The 20,871-nt window shown below is 48.4% G+C and overlaps 1 protein-coding gene across 2 annotated transcripts; it reads right to left on the bottom strand.

Annotated features, from left to right (window-relative positions):
- Nucleotides 1-10,028: 10,028 nt before the first annotated feature.
- Nucleotides 10,029-19,860, bottom strand: FUT2 (fucosyltransferase 2). 2 transcript variants are annotated; one of them, XM_061139768.1, is made up of 2 exons: nucleotides 19,703-19,860; nucleotides 10,029-12,441 (listed from the first exon to the last, which is right to left on the bottom strand). In XM_061139768.1, the coding sequence occupies exon 2, from the start codon at nucleotides 12,433-12,435 to the stop codon at nucleotides 11,401-11,403; it is 1,035 nt and encodes a 344-aa protein (XP_060995751.1). In that variant the 5' UTR covers nucleotides 12,436-12,441; nucleotides 19,703-19,860; the 3' UTR covers nucleotides 10,029-11,400. The 2 variants fall into 2 exon arrangements, with proteins under 2 accessions (XP_060995751.1, XP_060995752.1); XM_061139769.1 differs by having other exon boundaries at nucleotides 10,029-12,345; nucleotides 19,703-19,854.
- Nucleotides 19,861-20,871: the final 1,011 nt, after the last annotated feature.

The following is a 20,871-nucleotide window of genomic DNA, read 5'->3' as shown; positions in this document are numbered from 1 at the left end:
ACCTGTCATAAAATAACTCACCAGATGGTTACTATGGAGCCTGCCCAGCGTGGATGGTTTCAGTCAGTGTACCTCCCCCAGCAGTTTTCAGCCACTTCTTCCTGCCTCTGAAGAGAGTGCTGGGCCTCTCCCGAGGGGGTGGGAAAAGTGAGGGCTGGTCCTATGGGGGAGCTTGGGAGAGGATGAGGTCAGATGGGGGGGTCTCCCACCATGCTGCCTTTCCATGATCTCAGTGGCAGCATGAAAAAGACCCAGAATATATTTGGGGTAGCCATTCCTTTCTCCAGGGGATCTTCTCAACCCAGGGATCAAACCCGGATCTCCTGCATTGCAGGAATATTCTTTACTGTCTGAGCCACCAGGGAAGCCCAATGTTTGACAAACTACCCAAATTACCAATTTATCTTATAGACATATTCCCCAGAAGGGTACATTCATATTCATTGGGTAGACTGGAGAAGAATACACACATATATATATATGTATGTATGTATTTCTTCTTTCTTTTCTTCTGGTGGTGCAGCTTGTGGGATCATAGTTGCATAATCAGGGATTAGACCCACTCCCTTGGCCTTGAAAGCCCAGAGTCCTAACCACAGAACCACCAGGGAATTCCTTTAAAAAAAATAAATTCTTCCTCTTCTCTTTCCACCCCACCCCTTCCTCCCTGTCTCTTTTTCCCTCCCCTCTCTGTTACCACATATCTAGTTGGCTGCTTCCAATGCTGACTTCTATTCTGCCTTTTACCTCCACCTTATTTTTTCTTTCTGTTGCACCAGTGGTGGCCACCCCCCCAGCTCCCAGCTCCACCAACCACCCGAGACCATCATCCTCACCCTCCCTCATCCTCTCCATCTCCATCACTCATCCTCCTCTCCCTCACTGTCATCATCAAGCACAGCCCCTTAGGGACCCGTGGGAGAATTTCTCTGGGAAACACACCCAGGAGTGGGTTGACATAGTGGCAGGTGCCACGGTAGTTGAGAGTCTCATCTCTGGGGTCAAATCCACCTGAGTGGACTTATCTCTCCATCACTAACTTCATGGCCTAGAGCAAGCCATTTAAACTCTTGGTGCCTCAGTTTCTTCATCCATATAATGGGAACAAAGGCAATAGTACTTTGTGGGGTTGGCATGAGGAATAACCAAGTTAACTTGTGTAAAGTGCTTAGAACAATGCTGACATACAGTAAGTGCTCATTAAGTATCAGCAATTGTTGGGCTTCCCTGGTGGTTCAGTTGTTAAGAATCCGCCTGCCAATGCAGAGGACACGGCTTCCATCCCTGGGCTGAGAGGATCCCACATGCCACGGGGCAACTAGCCCCATGTGCCACAACGACTGAGCCCACGTGCTTCCACTCCTGAAGCCCCAGAGACCATACTCGGCAACAAGAAGCCCGCCTGCCACAATGAAGAAGAGCCCCCACTCACCACAACTAGAGAAAGCCCACGCACAGCAACAAATATCTAGTACAGCCAAAAAGCAAAATAAATAATTTGTTTTAAGTCAAAGACCTTTAGTTCCTCCTCAAAGGCTGTAGATAATATTCTGAGTCATCCTTTGAGCCGTTTTGCAGATACTGAAACCCCCATCAGGTGAAAGACGTTAATTATATGCTGCCCACAAGTTTGCAGACCCCAGACTGGTTGGAACCAGAAGGCTGATGATGTTGACTTCTGATTACCTTACCACCAACCAATCAGAAGAATGTCCAAGAGCTGATTACACACCCCAAAACCACCCTTCTGCTCCCATCTTTAAAAATCTTCCTCTAAAAGCCACCGGGAAGTTTGGGTCTTTTAAGCACCAGCTGCCTGGACTCCTTGCTTGGTGCCTGCAATAAATGCTGTGCTTTCCTTCACCACAACCCAGTGTCAGCAGATTGGCTTTACTGCACATGGGCAAGCAGACCCAAGTTTGGATTGGTAACAGAAGCAGATCAGTGGTTGCTTTTTAGGATATTCACAGAGCACCACAATCAATATCAGAACATTGTCATCACCACAAAGAAAACCATATACCCGTTGGTCACTGCCCATTTCCTCCTAAACTTCCCCCCACTCTGTGTGTGTGTGTGTGTGTGTGTGTTAAGTTAATCACTCAGTTGTGTCTGACTCTTTGGGATCCCATGGACTGCAGCCCACCAGGCTCCTCTGTCCGTGGAATTCTCCAGGCAAGAATAGTGGAGTCGGTAGCCGTGCCCTCCTCCAGGGGTCCTCCTGATCCAGGGATCGAACCTGGGTCTTCTGCATTGCAGGCAGGTTCTTTACCGTCTGAGCCACAAGGGAAGCCTCCTCTCACTAGGCAACTCCTAATCTACTCTTTGTCTCTCTGGATTTGCCTGTTCTGGACATTTCATATGCATGGACTCATTAGTGGTCCATGTGTTCAGCTTCTTTCACTCAGCATAATGTTTCCAAGGTTGGCGTATGTTTTAGCATGTACAGTATTGAAACAGAGCAGGATCCCATGGTTCTTCCCCACCGTGTTTTCTGCTTGCCTTTTGTCTGTGGAAAAACTTTAGTCAAAGGATTAATTTAATCAGAGAAGGGAGAAAATGCGGAAGCAAAGAAAAGCGGTCCAACAGGATGAAAAAATAACAATTTAGTCAGTAAGCAGAGTCAAGGACCTTTAGTTCCTCTTCAAGGGCTATGTAATAGATAATATTCTGAGCCATGTCTTGTGAGCTGTCTTGTAGATATTGAAATCTCCACTGGGTTGAAGAAATTAACTAAATGATGACCAGATGGTAGCCAGGACATGAGCTGCTACAATTCTGAGAACTGGCCTCAAGGAAATGGGAAAAAACTGACCCTGGAATTGAAGATTAACTGTATTTAAAACAATCAGGATGACGCTGATCATATCACCACATGACCAATTTCAAGATGACTGTCAGAGCTGGCTGTGACATTTCTGCATGTAGCCTCCTCCTTCAGTCTATAAAACGTCTTTCCCACTGATTGTCAGGGGGTGGTGGAGCGGGTAGTGGTGGGAGTCAGCCTTTGAACAGAAGTCCACCCTCCCTGCCCTCAGTTACCAGCATCCAAAATAATGCTGACTTTCCTTTCCACAAACTTTGCCTCTTTGCTTTTGAGCAGTACTCAGCCAGACCCCCACTTTTGGCTACAGAATTTCACTCCTTTTTATGAACGAATAATATGCCATTTTAAGGACCCACTGTATTTTGTTTATCCCTTCAGGAGTTGATGGACATTTTGGTTGTTTTTCCTTTTTGGCTTTAATGAATAATGCTGCTATCAAGTGAGTGACTATTATTGTCTATAAACTGTGTTTCACTAAAACAGAAATAAAGACCAAGCCGGGGACTTCCCTGGTGGTCCAGTGGTTAAGACTCCACACTTCCAATGCAGGGGTTGTTGATCCCTGGTTGGGGAACGGAGATCTCACATGCCAAGTGGCACAGCCAAAAAAAAAAAACAAAAAAACCAAGCAGAACAAAATGATTGTGTTTACAGACCCATCTAGAAATGGTAAAAGGATAAAGAAAGATAGAAATATGCCGGCAAAACTGAGAGTCACCATTAGCTGCAGTAGGGGAGAGAGGCTTTCTGATAGCATCCCAGGTGTGCATTAAAGGGTAAGCTCAACAGTCTTGGGATGCTCAAACCCCGAGTATTCTAAAGAGAGGACTGACACATGACTGGCTACTGGCACATAACCTCGAAGCCCTTGTCCTACCTGATAAGAGTGTCTTTGTTTACTTGGGAGCTTGGACCCCCACATGGTATCAGCTTGACTTCTGGTGGTGCTGGGAGGCGAGTAGCTGAGGTCAGTCACACGGGCATCCAGACATTCCTACGTGACCGACCCACAGTAAAAGTCCTGGAAAAGGCTCACAGGGGCTTCTCTGTTTGGCAATACTTAGTACTGTGTTGTCACAAGTGGTTGCCAGGAGAATTGAGTGCTGTTCATATGATGCCACTGGGAGAAGCCCCTGGAAGCTTCCACTTGGTCTCTCCTGGACTCTCCTCCATGCCCCTTTTGCCTCTGCTGATTTTAATTTGTATCTTTTCACTGTGTGTGCCTGTGTGCAAGGTCACTTGCCATGTGCAATTCTTTGAGACCTCATAGACTATAGCCTGCCAGACTCCTCTGTACATGGGATTCTTCAGGGAAGAATACTGGAGTGGGTTGCCGGGCCCTCCTCCAGGGGAATCTTCCTGGCTCAGGAATTGAACCTGCATCTCCTGTGTCTCCTGCACTGACAGGAGGGTTCTTTACCACTAACTAGCACCACCTGGAAAGCCCCATCTTTTCAAGGTAATAAAACACAAATGTGAGTCTAACGGCTTTGCTGAGTCCTGTGAGTCATTCCAACAAATCATTGGACCTGAGAGTGGTCATGGGGTCCCCAGAAACATCTGGCCTTAAGCTGGATGGAGGTTTCTGCTCTGTTATTCTTTAAACTATACATTTTATGAATGTTTCACATTTATGATGTTAAAATTAAAAAAAATAATCATCAGGACTTTGTAACTGACAGAAGGTGGCAAGTAAAGAAAAGGAAAGAATTAAAAGTAAGTTTCAGGATTGGGTTGACGCAGAGGGCTTGGAGTGGCTGATGAGAAAAGATGCAAAAGAGAAATAGCTTAAGGTGAGCAAAATGAAGAATTACTGAATTCACCTTGGCCTATTGAGTTTGAGAATCTGAGAATCTTGCTTAGTAGACTGACTTCAAAGCTCAGGAGAAGTGATAAAAATACTAAAAGAGATCTCACTCAAAGAGAAATATAATTGAAAAAGATGCCATTTCCGTGCCCCACCCCCCATCTCTGCCAAAGAAACTGAAGAGGGACTCCCCTAGTGGTCCAGTGATTAAGAATCCGCCTTCCAATACAGGGAATGTGGGTTTGATCCCTGGTCAATGAACTAGGATCCCTCCTGCTGCCGGGCAGCTAAGCAGACCTGCCACAAATAGAGACCTTGCGAGCTGCAACAACTTGCTTGCTCTGAGCCCATGTGCTCTAGAGCCCGTGGACAGCAACTGCAGAAAGCTTCTGAGCTGCAAAGCAAATATTCAGCATAGGCAAAAAAAAATCAGAGAAAAATTTAAAACTTTGGCAAGACTGTGACAGAACATTTTTTTTTTCACAAGTTATGCAGCACAATTGATTTTAAATGCACACTCCATGACCCAGAAATTTCAATTCCAAAAATATATCCTTAAAAAGAAGTATTAGTACTCGTGCATAAAGATTTTTCACACTACAGCCCAAAATGGCAAATGACAAGGATATTCTCCCCAGCATTATTTGTAAAAGCAAAAAATAACAAACACCCTTAAAACCTTCAGTAAGAGTATGGAAGTGCCACAGTTGATGAATACAATAGAATTTTCTGCAAGTACCAAAGGGACTGGAAAAAGGCTGCTTCCACACAGTGGAAAAATGTGCATTCAGTTAGTTGTGCCTGACTCTTGGTGACCCCATGGATTGTACCCGCCAGGCTTCTCTGTCCATGGGATTTTCCAGACAATACTAGAGCAGGTTGCTATTTCCTTCTCCAAGGGATCTTCCCAACCCAGGGATCGAACCCACATCTTCCACTCCTGGACCGACAAGCAGATTCTTTTACCACTGAGCCCCCAGGGAAGCCCCCTTTACTACACATAACAGATTTAAAAAGAACATAAGTTGCTCAAGTTTGTATGATTCTATATTTGAATAAAAAATGACACATGATCTTTTTACATTTTATACTTTAGTTTTTTAATTTTATATTTTTAAGTTTTCTTTTTATGAGCTTGCTTTTTCTCCTCTAGATGTGTCACCATTATTTGTTAAGAAGCCATTTTTCAATCATTAATTTGTAATTCTACCCTCAACCTGCATTAAATTCCCCAGTGGATTTCTATCCATCTCTGACCTTTCCAAGCAGTTCCTTTCATCTGTTTTCCACGCACTGGGATCACATTGTTTTATTTACTGAGGCGTGACGTTAGTTTTTAACATCTGGTAGAGCCTCCTTTTCTCAGCACTCTCTGCTTTTGGAATTTTTCTTTGTTTTTTTTCCCTTTGGCTGTGCTGTGAGGCATATGTGGGGTTTTAGTGCCTTGACAAGAGATCGAACCCATGCCCCCTGCAGTGAAAGTGTAGAGTCTTAACCAGCGGACACTCAGGGAATTCCCTGGAATTTTTAAAGTAATTCTATTATTAAACTTTTTTTTTTTTTGGTCTAAAGGGATGTTTCTGGCCCCCAAATAAAAATGTGACAGTCATCAAAATATAGCTATGAAACTACGAAATCACCCAGGGAGAAAAATGAGCCATGGATAGAACCCCCAGGGAATGCTAATTCTTAGAAAAAACACCCTATAACCATGACCATAATTAATTAAATTGAACAGATAGGGCACAACCAACCTTTTATTGAAGCTTGGTTAACTGAAGAAACTCCATAAAACCAGCAGAAACAACTTTCTCCCCTCCCTACTATCTTGTTGTCCAGTCGCCAAGTCGTGTCCAACTCTTTGCCACCCCCATGGACTGCAGCACACCAGACTTCCCTGTCCTTTACCATCTCCCAGAGTTTGCTCAAACTCATGTCCATTGAGTCGGTGATGCCATCCAACCATGTAATCCTCTGTCGTCCCCTTCTCCTCCTGCCCTCAATCTTTCCCAGTATCAGAATCTTTTCCTATGAGTCAGTTCTTCCAATCAGGTAGCCAACGTATTGGAGCTTCAGCACCACTCCTTCCAATGAGTATTCAGGGTTGATTTCCTTTAGGATTGACTGGTTTGATCTCCTTGCTGTCCAAGGGACCCTCAAGAGTCCTCTCCAGCACCATACTGAATTAGTCTCCTAAGGTTGCTGTAGCAAAGTACCCCAAACTGAGTGGGTTAAAAAGCAGAAATGTAGAATTTTGGGTGTCAGAATAATTTCCTAGGTAATGATAGAAGATGTAGCAGTGAGGAAACATCCCAGGAAAAATACCTCCCGTCCTAATATCCCGCCCCATACAGTCACCTTCCAGGATATGAAGTGAGCTGAGCAGGCTATGGGGGTGGAGAGGATGAACTGTAAAATGAAGCAGTTGAGGGCAGACCTCGGGACGGTAACTGAGGTGGAAGGAAAATAAGCAACTTGAACACATATCTTCATGTGCTAACTGACACTTGTTAATCATTGTTTTCAAACCATCTCTTCAATTTTTTTTTGGCCCATGTTTTTTAATGAAGTAACTGTCTTTTTCTTACTGACTTATAGGCACTGTTTACATATTCTGCATGTGAGCCTTGGGAAATGTGGATATTGCAAACGTGAAAATATATCTTTTTTTTTTTTTTTTTGGAAAGCGCCAGAGTCTTAACCACTGGACTACCAGGGAAGTCCCTGTTTAGCTTGTTTTTAGAGAGACTTCTACACGTGTCCAGGTGGAGATGATGGTGACTTCCACCAGGATGGAATGGTGATGATTAAGAAAAAAAAAGATCAGATTCAGGGTGCATTTTCAAGGGAAAGCTGACAACTTGCCGTTTGATTAACTGTGAAAGAAAAAAATCAAGAGTAAGTTTAAGTGTTTGGTTGAAGTAAACAAACAGTGCCATTTACTGAGGTGGGGACAGGCAGGGGAAGACTTTGGGGGCAGCTGAAATCCAGGGGGGGAGACGTGGTCATGGCTGTTTTTGGAAACTATGACCCACTGTGATGTTGCTTTAATTAAGAAGCATGTAAAATATGACCCCCCAAATTCATTTTTAAATGTCCATGAAGAAAATAGAGAATGCTAAGTTAATAAATGAAAGTTGAATTTATTTATTTTTTTAAATAGCAAACCCTGGTCTAGTGACCACCACCCACTCAAGCTGTATAAAATAAGGCTGGAAATTTGAAAGGGGACTCCTTCAGTAGAATTACCAAGAAACTTATCAGCTGAGTAAAGTAGTAAGGCCTTCCATTCCATGGGTACCAAGCCACAAGAAAGGGGTCCCAAGAGCACCACCCAGAGAGACCGCAGGGGTCTGCAAGGGGATGTGAGGTAGTCGTCTACCAGAGCCGTGCATGAACCTGAGGTATCTTGAACCTGAGGCAGGTTGCTCTAGCTCACCCTCTGGCGACATAAAACACATGTTTTCTGGTAAGACAAGAAACATTTAAACATAAAAATGCTTCTCTGAAAAAAAGAAATGCTTCTCTGCCCTTTGACCTCTCCTCTCCCCACACTGTGCATCTTGTGTCTGTATTACCCATCAACCAAACCTCCCCCATGGGCAGGAATACCTGCTCAACCATGAAGGGCCATATTCTCCCAGCAACATCGAGACAACTCCTTGAAAGATAATATTCCTTCTTGATCTTATAAGGGATCACGTGACCCTGGATGACCCAGGATGACTCTAAGATCTGGATTATGTAAACTGTCAATAACATGTCATTTGGTGTACGATCCACTGTCTCAAAAAAAAAAAAAAGAACCAAAAAACAGTTTATATAACTATGCCTTGATTTCTAACCAATGGAACAGTTCTCAGACTTTTCTGAGATGCTCTTCTTGGGTTAAGTACTAAATCACTTCAGTCGTCTCCGACTCTGGACTGTAGACCGCCAGGCTCCTCTGTCCATGGGATTCTCCAGGCAAGAATACTGGAGTGGGTTGCCATGCCTTCCTCTAGGGTACCTTCCCGACCCAGGGATCAAGCCCGCGTCTCTTATGTCTCCTGCATTAGCAGATGGGTTCTTTACCACTAGTGCCACCTGGGATAATCCTCCAATTTGTCTTGAATACAAATTTTCATTTCTTTCTTAGATCCACTGGTTAATTTTTTCTCAACACCTCTTTGAAATTGGGTGTGACTGCATAACTTGCTTCATCACCGAAATGTGAGTGGCAAACATTTTTTCCTCTATGTGTCCATTTTTGGAGCATCTCCCCAATTCTTAGGGTATTCTTTCATTACCTTTTCTTGAACCAACCCCCTTACAAACATAGTGGCCTTGTCGGTATTCGCTGATCCCCTCCCATGGCCTCAGGTAACTGACTCATGGCAGATGCCTGACTCAAATATCAATCCGATTGAGCTATCAGATTGTCTTTTCCAGGAATGTCAAACTGTGGCAGAGAGACACTAGGAGTCTTGAAATGAGACTTCTATTTCACCATTATCTCCTTGGTCCACCATCATAGGGTGCTGGGAATGTTACAGTAACCTTCTGACCGGTCTCTTTTTCTTCACCCTTGCCCCTAGTCTTACCTCCACATAGAGGACAGATATGTTCACACAGCAAATCAGATCATATGTGTGCATGTGTATGTGTGTGTTCAGTCCTGTCCAACTCTTTGTGACCCTATGGACTGTAGCCCGCCAGGCTCCTCTGTCCATGGGATTCTCCAGGCAAGAATACTGGAATGGGTTGCCATTTGCTCCTTTAGAGGATTTTCCTGACCCAGGGATTGAAACTGCATCTCCTTCTACTCCTGGATTGGCAAGCAGATTCTTTTACCACTGAGGCACCTGGGAAGCCCCAAATCAGATCATATCATGCCTCTAATGAAAGCCCTTTGATGGCTTCCCATTGGTCTTAGAATAAAACCCAGAGTCCTTATTATCCTGGTCAATGAGGCATTTCATAGTCCCACCCTGCTAACTTCTACATTTATATCTGTCTCCATGTGCTCCAGTCACACCGTTCTCATTTCACTAGACTCCCCTCTGCCACAGGACCTTTGCATGTGTGATCTCAAGTCAGGTAGAGAAGTTCATGTTGGCCTACTTCATGCCAAGTCATAAAAGATTTTGCAAATACAGAGAATAATCTATAGTTTGTTACCCAGTTACTTATGACTGCCCAACAGATCATCCTAATACTTCACAGGCATACAACCAGAGTATCATTACACTCATAGAACTGTGAATCAGGAATTCAGATATGGCCTGACTCTGCAACATGTTGTCAGGAGACTGAGCTGGCTTACTGGAAATGTGAGGTTGACTGGAATAACTGGAGGCTTCTAAACTCACATTTCTGATGCCTGGGCTGGGATGAAGCTTGGCTCAGCTATGACTGCCAATCAGAGCATCTCTGTGGGACCACCCATTGTCTCTGGACTTCCTCACAGCCTGGCAACTTCAGATAGCTCTACTTTCTACATGATGAGGATACCTGAGGACTCCCAAAGCAAATGTGTCAGCAAACTTGAAAGCCATGTTGTGAGGGAGTCTGAGCTATCCTGTCCTGCAGGATACTCTGAATGAGCACCACAGAAATGCAGCTTCTTAAGAGACCTCAGGCAGCATTGCATGCAGCAGAGACTCACCCAGCTGACCCACTGACCAGTGGGAAAGAATTAACTGCTATCACTTTAAGCCATCATGTTTTGTCAACACAGCCCTTGAGAGCAGGGATCCTGTTGGGTTCATCATGACAGGCATTTACTAAAAGGATGAATGGACTCTCATCAAGTTCATTGAGCCACACTGGTCTAGGAGTTCTTAGCAATAGCCATGGTAAGCGCTAGAAGCCAGGGTTGCAGAGGTGGGGCATGTGGGCTTGGATTCCAACTACTAGCCAATACAGCTCTCTTGTGAAAATTGGATGAAAGGTCCCCACTCTGAGGAGACTAATTTCTAGAAAAAAGTGAGCCTGCTGGGTGGACACAGGCCCAGGGACACATGGCTTGGCGAGCAGACCATGGGCCCTATGCAAGCCCCACCTGCCTCCTTGGCCAAATGCCTTTGTGCAATGGCCAACCTGCACAATTATTCAAGGCTTCCCTATTTCACACCCTGCAGACATTCCTTCCTTTTTCCTTGGTAAGAGCACCCCAGTTTTCTTACTGCAAGCCACAATGTCCTTCAGAGGAGGCCCGTTGATTCCACAGCTGCAGGGGGCAATGATTTATTGATCTGAAGCTAAGTCAACCCAGGGTCTAATTCACCATGCCTTATAAGGGGTCAGAGGGCATCTGACACCCTTCTGGCCAATGAGACATGGGACCAGTTGCAGGGAGATTTGGAAGTTTTCCCACACTCTTCAAAGGGGACATAAGATAAGAACAAACTTCTTTTTACTGCCTTGGAAAGAGGATATCTGTGTAACACCTGGGTATGTGGCAGCCCTCTTGGGACCAAAATGAGCATATGGAAGCTGATTTAAGAGATTATGGCAGCTCAACAAGATGGATGGTACTGGGGTTGCTGATGACTTGTTGAGTTGCTGAATTAACCCTGGAAACCTGCCGTCATTGGTCATGATGTGTGAGACTCATGAATATGTTATTTTAAAAAATTAGTTGGGACTTCTGTTGCTCGCACCCTGAAGCATTATGGTACAAGAGGGAAGCCCCCTGGAACATGTAACAATGTGCTCCTCATACCCCGGAACTGATCTTGGGGAAGTCCGAAAAGGAGAATGGGGTGCCGAGAACCAGCCAACATCAGTGCTTGAGGAGTGGGGACAGGTCGGCAGGGAATCCAATCCACTCTGGCAGGAAGGCTGCCTCTGGCTTAAAGACTTTGAGGAAGGGAGAGTCTGGGAGGGTATAATTGGCTAGGTAGATGGTCTCTCCACCCGCGAGATAGGCGGCCCAGATCCCGAACGTCCCAATGGTCATGACGGTGTGGTTACATTGCGTGAGCAAGGCAAAATCCTTGGCGGGAGAGCCCTCGTTGCCATTGCCGGCAAAGACCACGTCGCCGCGGGAGGCGTTGATGTTTTCCCGACACCAGGCCATGCCATTGCTGGAGACCACAAAGACGGGCGCGCTGTAGCGAGCGCGGAACCAGTCCAGGGCCTGCTCTAGGTATCGCCGGTCGGCCACCACGCCCTTCCACACGTTGGGCATAACGTGGACGTAGTCCCCTCGGCGCACGTGGACCCCCACGTAGGTGCTCGGCCGGCTGCCATTGACCCGCAGACCCCGCAGGAAGTTCTGGGCCTCCTCACGCACGTGGGCGTGCAGGGTGAACTCCTGGAGGATCTCGGCGCGGAGGTGGTGGTAGAAGGTCCAGGAGCAGGGGTAGCCGGTGAGGCGCACGTACTCCCCGGGGATGTGGCGGTACTGCTCCTCCATCCAGTCGTTCAGGTGGTAGTTCCGCCAGGGGATGCTCCTGGCCGTGGCGTCGTGCAGGACCGGGAGGGTGATTCGGAAGATGGGGGCCAGCGTGCTGTGCATCTGGGGCGGGATGAAGGCGGCGCGCCCGTTCATCTTGGCCAGGGCGTACAGGGTGGCGTACTCCCCCATCTGGTTCCCCAGGCGCCCTATGGCGTTGATGGTCCACATGCCCTTCAGCTGGGGCCCCGGCTGGGGGCGCGAGGGGGTCTCCGTAGTTGCTGGCTGCAGTGCCTCTAACTCCCATGTGGGTTGCATCTTCTCTAGCCTCTGATGAAGGTGAAATATGGTGGAAGCCGTGAAGACAAAGAGGATGAAGGGGGCCGTGGGGAAGAAGAAAAATGTCTGCGTGCTGAGCATGGCTGTCTGGGGAGGGAGAGCAGGGAACGGTTAGCTGCGGGGAGGGAGGCCCTGGGGTTGTACACGAAGCTGGCAGCACAGCTGTGTGTGCAGACATTGTGGGGAATATGTGCTTGTGGATTGACTCTACCTGTGCATGGACGTGTGAGTGCTCATGTACACATAGGCAGGTGTATCTCTGGAGTGTGTGTTACATGACTGTGTTTCCATTGTTTACACATGTATATGCATTGTGTGTATATACACACATGGCATGTGTGTTTCATGCGTATATATGGTATCTTTACATTGTGAACCTATGGTCTGGGAAATTGTGTGCATACGAACGAAGGTTGTATTGTATTGTATGGCTGTGTATATAGAGGCACACTTTATTCTATTGGGCTTCATGATTACTGTCTGTTTTTTTACAAACTGAAGGTTTGCAGCAACCCCAGACTGTCAGGTGATGGTGAGCATTTTTTAGCAACCACCTGTTTTTTAATTAAGTTATGTACATCGGGTTTGTTTTTTAAGACATAAAGCTATTGCACACCTAATACACTACAGTATAGGGTAAATGCAACTTTTATATGCACTGGGAAACCGAAACCAAATCAACAATTTATGTTGTTGCAATATTTGCTTTATTGTTGTGGTTCTGGTACTAAACTCCAAATATCTGAGTGATATTTGTATTGTGTACATACTGAGTATGTACTAAATATGTGGTGTGAGGGTGGTTGTGAACAAATCCCACATGTGTATGTGTGAGCATATGCATACACTATGCATATACAAATTGTATGTTGAAATGTGGATGTTTATTGACTGTGAGTATGCATGTGTGTGTGCATGCTCAGTCATGTCTGACTCTGTGACCCCTTGGACTGCAGCCTGCCAGGCTAGGAACTGGGAACAAAGACCCAAAGTTCATACTGTGAAACCACAGCAGGCAGTGTGGAAAGCGAGAGTACAGATTGGTGTGGCTGGACATATCAGATGCAATCTGGAGCACAAGGAGCCAGTCACCAGAAGATAGCTGAAGAGACATGCAGGCGTCTCAAAGGAACTTCAACTACTGGTCAAGAGGTCCCAGAAAGGACTTCCCTGGTGGTCTGGTGGATAAGAATCTGCCTTGCTATGCAGAGGGCATGGGTTTGATCCCTGGTTGGGGAAGATCCCACATGCTGTGGGGCAACTAAGCCTGTGTGCCACAACTACCGAAGTCCAAGCTCTAGAGCCCATGCTCTGAAACAAGAGAAGCCAGCATGATAAGAAGCCCACGCACAACAACTGGAGAGTAGTCCCTGCTTGTTGCAACTAGAGAAATCTTGGATGCAGCAACAAAGACTCAGCACAGCGAAAAATTAAAAAGTAAATAAATAAAAAAAAAAGAAATCCTAGAAAATCTGCTAATATTTGAACAACTATACAACCTGTTCTTTTCAACTCTGATTACAACAGAAGTTAGTTCCAGGAGTAGGGTGGTTGTGTCAGACAGACCTTCTGAAAATACGTGGGACTCACTCTGGTATTGAGACAGGAGGGAAGGGGGTAGGACACACCCTTGAAGAATGACACAGACATTGAGAAAAACAGGATGCGACAAGAACTGGTGAGAACCAATTAGGTCCAAGATGGCAGAAGATTCGACTTCCAGTAGACCTTGAGCCTCATTATACGCTCATTGGAATAATTAGCATATGCTAAATGACACACCCACAGGTGCCATGACAGTTCCGAGACTGAGTATATAAGGTCAAAAACTGGGTGATGACCCAGTTCCTGGAACTCTCTCTAGCTTCTCCAAAATAGTTGAAATAATCTTTCCACTTCTTAGCCTATGAAACATCCCAGCTTGTAAAAACTAACCACCCCATATCTCTGAGTGGCTCTCACTTTCTGAGATGGTCCGTGAAAGGTCGGGGCATGCCCCGGGAAAGTGCTGCAAGGTGAATTCCGGAGGCTGGCTAAACTTCCAGGGACCGACCCCCTGCAGCCTGGTCCAATCAGGTACCAACACAGAGCCCTTGGACACTGACCGCCGCTGTAGCCCGCGCTTTCTTCCTTATATGAAAAGACCTGGCTTGGACGCCGACCCTGGCTACAACACCCCTCCCCACCCCTCATACCTCGCAGACTCCCTTTGTCTCCTCACTCACCCGCCCCCGGGAGTTCTGCCCGATAGCGACGCTTAATAAAGGCCCTTACCACCGGTCCTTAGAGGCGGCTTTTTTCCTCCCGCGGCGTTTTTTTCTAACAGTCCGTATTCTGCCTATAGGATGTGTGCGTGCATGCTAACTCACTTCAGTCTTGTCCAACTCTTTGTGACCCTGTGGACTGTAGCCCGCCAGGCTCCTCTGTCCAAGGGATTCTCCAGGCAAGAATCCTGGAGTGGGTTGCCATGCCCTCCTCCAGGGGATCTTCCCAACCCAGGGATTGAACCCATGTCTCTTATGTCTCCTGCATTGGCAGGTGGGTTCTTTACCACTCATGCCACCTGGGAAGCCCATGGACTGTGTAGCTCTCTGAATAAATTTGCTTTCATTTTTCTGTGGTTCGCTCTTGAATTCCTTCCGGTGCAAAGGCGAAGACCCTCAGTTGGTGGCCAGTCCCAGGGACCTGCTGGAGACCTGGGACATGACCATCCTCTCATGCCACATGCTCCTGCAACCTCACTCGAGGAGGTCCAGGGCATTGAGAATTCCCCATCGTGGATCATACACCTTGACTCGGTGGTTTGTAGAGAGAAGCAGTTAATTAAGCTGTTGGCTGAGATTATTTCAAAGACCACCCCCCCCAAAGGATGAGACTTTGAAGGTACGGTTGCTGAGCATTTAAAAAAGCAGCTGTCAGGAAAGAAGAGCAGGGGAAAGGAATTGATTCTGACTCCCCTTTTTGTGGCTAGAAGCCAGTAAGGATGTAATTAAGTAATGTCTTCACAGTGAACAGCTTATCATTGCTAAGATCACATCTAGAAAGACTGATGGACTTTGTCCTTCCACAGTCTAGGCTGGGCCAATACACATTGCCCCAGGGAAAATCCAGGTCTGATCACTGTTTGAGCAGGTGTGGACTCTGAGTGAATGGGAATGCCAGTGTCAGGAAAGAGTCCTGGGAATGACAGCTCTCTGTTCTCTTGACCCTTTCAAAGACTTCCTTCTTCCTTCTCTGTGAACACAGAGTTCCCACCCAGGTTAAAGTACATCTCTTCCTCCTGAGCAAGCTTTAACCACAGCATACCCCGGAGGCTGTGCACGACAGTAGCTTAGAGATAAAAGTTTCCTTTTGATTTGGTCTAGGGCTTGTGTTCCTGGGCCGGCTGCGGAACCAAGTGGCCATTAAGGGGGCTTGCCCTGGTGGCTCGGTGGATAAGAATCTTCCTGCCAATGCAGGGGACACGGGTTTGATCCCTGGTTCAGAAAGATCCCTCGTGCCAAGGAGCAACTAAGCCCGTGTGCCGTAACTACTGAGCCTGAGCTCTAGAGCCTGTGCTCCACTACAAGTGAAGCCACTGCAGTGAGAAGCCCATGCACTTCAACTAGGGAGTAGCCTTTGCTCGCTGCAACTAGAGAAAGCCTGCACGCAGCAACAAGATTCAGTGCAGCCATAAATAAATAAATATTTTTTAAATGGCCACTAAGAAGAGAATGTTGGGGTTAAATCAAGTTAGGTGTGGCCTGATTGCAGCTGGGAAGCTGCCAGAAGCCATGCAGACCTTGTCCTTTTGGGTTTATTATGGCTGAGAAAAGTTACCGCAGGACCTAATGAAGTCACAGCCTTGCTTCTGATTCATGTCACTGAAACCTGCTGAGCCCAGTAAGATCGCTGGAGGGTTCACTTTCCAGAAGAGACTCAGGCTTGTCAACTAGATGCCTGGCTTTGAATCAAACCAACTCAGCTAGGGGTGTGAGCTCTTTGGGAATCCCCAGGTGTTTAAACGCTGCCAGAAATAGACGTCTGGGTGGTACGACCTCCTCTAGCCCCTTTTGCATTGAAAGAGAGGAGCCAGGGAGTCTGGGTTTGCTGAGTAAGGTTCATTTCAAAGGACTTCCCTGGTGGTACACTGGATAAGAATCCACCTACCAATGCAGGGGACACAGGTTCGATTCCTGGTCTGGGAAGTTTCCACATGTGGAGCCCGTGTACTGCAACCACTGAGCTGGTGTTCTAGAGGCGATGCTCTACGACAAGAGAAGCCACTGCAATGAGAAGCCCATGTGCCACAATGAAGAGTAGCTCCCTCCGCCCCTGCTGCAACTAGAGAAAGCCAGTGTGCAGCAACAAGGATCCAGCACTATCAAAAATTAAAAAAAAAAATTTTTTTTTAAAAAGGTTCATTTCAAAGCTCAGCTTTTGCTCATGAGAGTCTCAGCCTTATTGCCCACAAGCTCCAGATAAGGCCACTGAACCTGAAGCCTCTACTCACTCAGCCCGGCCTGCAATGTATTTGGCTCGGTAACCACATCTCTCTGTGTTAAGGTGTGTACACCCTCCAGCTGCGGGCTGTTGATTTCAGGCTCCTAAAGCTGTGATTCTGGACAAGTGATTTCACTTCTCTGAGGATTAAAACAGTCCCTGGCACATACACATATGCGGTACATTTTTTATATTATCACATACGAAGCAAAACGCACTGTTCCGTATGGGCTCTGGGCATTTTTCCTATTGGGGTGTATGTGTGTTTGCATACTAAGCCGCTTCAGTCATGTCCAGCTCTTTGTGACCTTATGGACTGTAGCCCGCCAGGCTCCTCTGTCCATGGGATTCTCCAGGCAAGAATACTGGAGTGGGTTGCCATGCCCTCCTCCAGGGGATCATCTGGACCCAGGGATCGAACCCACGTCTCTTGCACTGGCAGGTGGGTTCTTTACCACTAGTGCCACCTGGGAAGCCCCTTTGGGTGCAGGAGTCATGGTCGAATCTAGCATTTAGAACACAGATCACACACAGCATTGGGAGAAGTCAGACATGACTGTGAGGAGGGCAGACCCAGAGGAGGAATCCGTCTCATCAGAGGCTGGGAATTCTGAGACCAACAAAGCAGCTGCATAGGTCAGATACAGACACAGTGGATGGAGCTGACTCTGGGGGCTGTTGTTCCAGAGAGTGAGTGAGTGTGTCTGTGATTCACCTGCCATGATTGAAGTTTGATTAAAAAAAATAGAGTTGAGGACTTCCCTGGGGGTCCAGTGGTTAAGAATCCACCCGCCAATGCAGGGGACACGGGTTTGATCCCTGGTCAGGGAAGATTTCACATGCCACGTGCAACTCAGCTTGTGCACCACCACTACTGAGAGGTTGCTTTAGAGCCCAGGAACCGAAACAAGAGCAGCCACCGCAACGAGAAGCCCTTACACCCCAGTGAAAACCAGCCGCTGCTTACCGCAACTAGAGAAAGCCTACGAGCATCAAGGAAGACCCAGCGGCAGCCAAAAAAAAAAAAAAAAAAAAAGCAGTGGGGAGGGGAGGAGACCCGGAAAGCAGCCCCGCCCCGTGCCCCTCCCCTACGTCTTCGGGGCCTCAGGGGTGCGCTCCTGGCGGGGAAAAACCCGACAGCTGGAGTCGTGGGCAAAGTCCTGGTCCAAGGCAAGTGGGAGGAGCCTGCCTTTCCCTCCCGCCCCCTGAGGTCAGGAAGTCCATCTCCTTATCTGCCCTCCGTCCTTACAGCTGCATCACACCCTTCAGGGAGGGATGAGAGGGGGACCTCTGGGGGGTCATCCCGTTGGGGGTTGCGGTAGGATACGGAACTGAAAGGAGCCCCAACTTTGCTGGGGGAATCCAGCCTCCAGGTCCCTCAGAAAAGCGAGGTTGACAAAATCTGCCCATGACTCCTTTTCAACGTTCTCGTTCTCGTCCACGCCTCTCTGGCCCAGGCCTGGCCTCATCCACTCCGCTCTGGGAGTCTGGCCGCAGCCTCCCCTCCTCGCCCGCATCTGTCCTCACACAGGAGCTCACCCTGTAATTGGCACGTCCGGCTCCGTCAGCTCTGAAAGCCCCGCCCCTTCCCGCCTCCTCCCCCAGGTCGGCTAGGGTACCCAGCTCAGTGCCCGCCCAGCCGCAGGACGCCCTCCACACCTATGCTGGGCGTGGGCACCTTCGCCGCGGTTCACACCTCTTCCTGAAATTCACCCCGTGATCACAACGCTGGGAAAGAGCTTAAGACAAAAATGTGGGGCTACTGCTTTGAAATCCCCGACTTTGGGTCCAGCCTAGAATGGAAGCGCGGACTCGGGATGGAGCTAGGGAGCCGGGGGTACGGCCGCAACCCGGGGTCTCTGACCAGGGTATTGCTGTCTGTCCCTCCCGGAGGTGGGGGAGCTGTCTCCAAGGAGGGACCGGGACGGTTCAGTTACTGCAGCCCCGCCTTGGCCGTTCATTCTCAGGTTGCTTCCTGGAAAACAGGTGACAGGAGGTAGGGAGGGAGGCGGCAGGTGGCCTTGGGTGGGGAAGGGGAGAGCGGGGGTGACGGAGGGGATGGGAGGTCTGAAGGAGTCTTTGGGCCTAGAGAAGAAAACAACAGTCTCAAAGGCCCTTACTGAATCATCTAACCGGAGAAAACAAAATCGAACTTTAGGTCCTGCCCTGATGCTCCAGGCCGGTTGTATCTATCTGGGACTTATCACCCAGTGTCCAGAAACCTTCCACCCACTACATCTGCCAGAAACTTATCACCCCTGCCCAGAGGACTTATCACCCCCTGCCCAACTACAAATGCCTTCTCAACTAAAGAATACCCTAAACATCCCGCCTGACCAATGTTTCCCTTATCGCTTCTGCAAACCTCCCTTTAAATATGAAGCCTCCCTGATCCCTCTGGCGCTCAGCCTGGTCGTTAGGCCGACTGTCGCCCCTCCTTGTCTGAATAAAGGTAACCCACTTCCGTTGAGGTCCTCTCTCCTTTTCTGCCTCGGCTGGAACTATGCCTCACAGGATCAAGTATCAGATATGCCAGCAAGGGAGGTGACGGGAGCTGAGGAGAGCGGCCGGGTCCGGGACTGACGGAAAGATCAGGCGGCCAGCGTGCTGGGGGCAGGGGTGGTGGGTGCCTGGGCTCTGAGGGGTGGACTCCTGGCTTCCGAGGTGGGGGTGCAGCCCAGAGGGGATCAGAGGTCAAGGAGTGGAAAGCCCGAGTCTCCACTTGCTGCTGGATCCCTGGGATCAAGTCTCGACTGTGTGTGTGTGTGTGTGTGTGTGTGTGTGTGTGTGTGTGTGTGTGCGCGCGCACACACACACACACACACACGCCCGCGGGCCGAGAGAACTCCCCGACTCCATCTCTCACCTGGTCGTGGCTGGATGACAAAGTGGCTCTCTCAGCAGCTCAACGCACACCCTTCCCTCGGGGTCGGCTCCTCTATCAGAATCTCCCCGAATCATCCAGTACCTGTGGCCGAAAACCCCGCCCAGGATCTACTCTGCCTTCCGGAGGCTCTGGGAGGCGGGGTGGCCGGGCGGCTGAGTTGCCCTGACAGGTGAGGCCGGAGCCCCTCCCTTCTCCCAGGGTGTGCCAGGACACCGGCCCGGAAGGCAGCCTGGAGGAGGGGGACAGGGTCCTGCTACGCCCGGGCACCCACCTCTCAGTGTCCTACATTCATTAATTTGGCAACCAACTATTAGCACTTAAGCTGGCCTACCAACCTCATGCATCTTCGCAGAAATTCTCTCTCAAGGTACAGAGAGGAAAAACCGGAGACGCACAGAGGTGAAGGAACTTGCCCAAGCCACATGGCCAGAAAGTCAGAGAAGCTGGAATACGAAGCCAGGCAGGCCAGGACCTTGGAAAACACCTGGCAGGTAGCAACTCTCCTCAGTTTCCCTTGTTTCAAAAAAGATTCCTGACGATTGTTGGTATGCTGCTGCTGCTGCTGCTAAGTCGCTTCAGTCGTGTCCGACTCTGTGTGACCCCATAGACGGCAGCCCGTCAGGCTCCCCTGTCCCTGGGATTCTCCAGGCAAGAACACTGGAGTGGGTTGCCATTGCTTTCTCCAAAGTGTGAAAGTGAAAAGTGAAAGTGAAGTCCCTCAGTCGTGTCTGACTCTTAGCGACCCCATGGACTGCAGCCTACCAGGCTCCTCCGGCCATGGGATTTTCCAGGCAAGAGTACCGGACTGGGTTGCCAGTGCCTTCTCCGGATTGTTGGTATATTCTGGGTCCAATCCTGAATATTCATTGGAAGGACTGATGCTGAAGCTGAAGCCCCTGAAGAGCCGACTCATTGGAAAAGACCTTGACGCTGGGAAGGATTGAGGGCAAAAGGAGAAGGGGGCAACAGAGGATGAGATGGTTGGATGGCATCACCGACTCAATGGACATGAGTTTGAGCAAACTCCAGAAGATGATGAAGGACAGGGGAGCCTGGGGTGCTACAGTCCATGGGATTGCAAAGAGTCGGACACGACTGAGTGACTGAGATTAGTTAGATATTATTAGTTATTTTCTCATATCTCGAAA

This window comes from Dama dama, chromosome 4, assembly GCF_033118175.1.
Source record: "Dama dama isolate Ldn47 chromosome 4, ASM3311817v1, whole genome shotgun sequence".
In the NCBI taxonomy this organism is placed as follows: Eukaryota; Metazoa; Chordata; class Mammalia; order Artiodactyla; family Cervidae; genus Dama; species Dama dama.
This window is presented reverse-complemented; position numbering and strand designations above follow the sequence as displayed.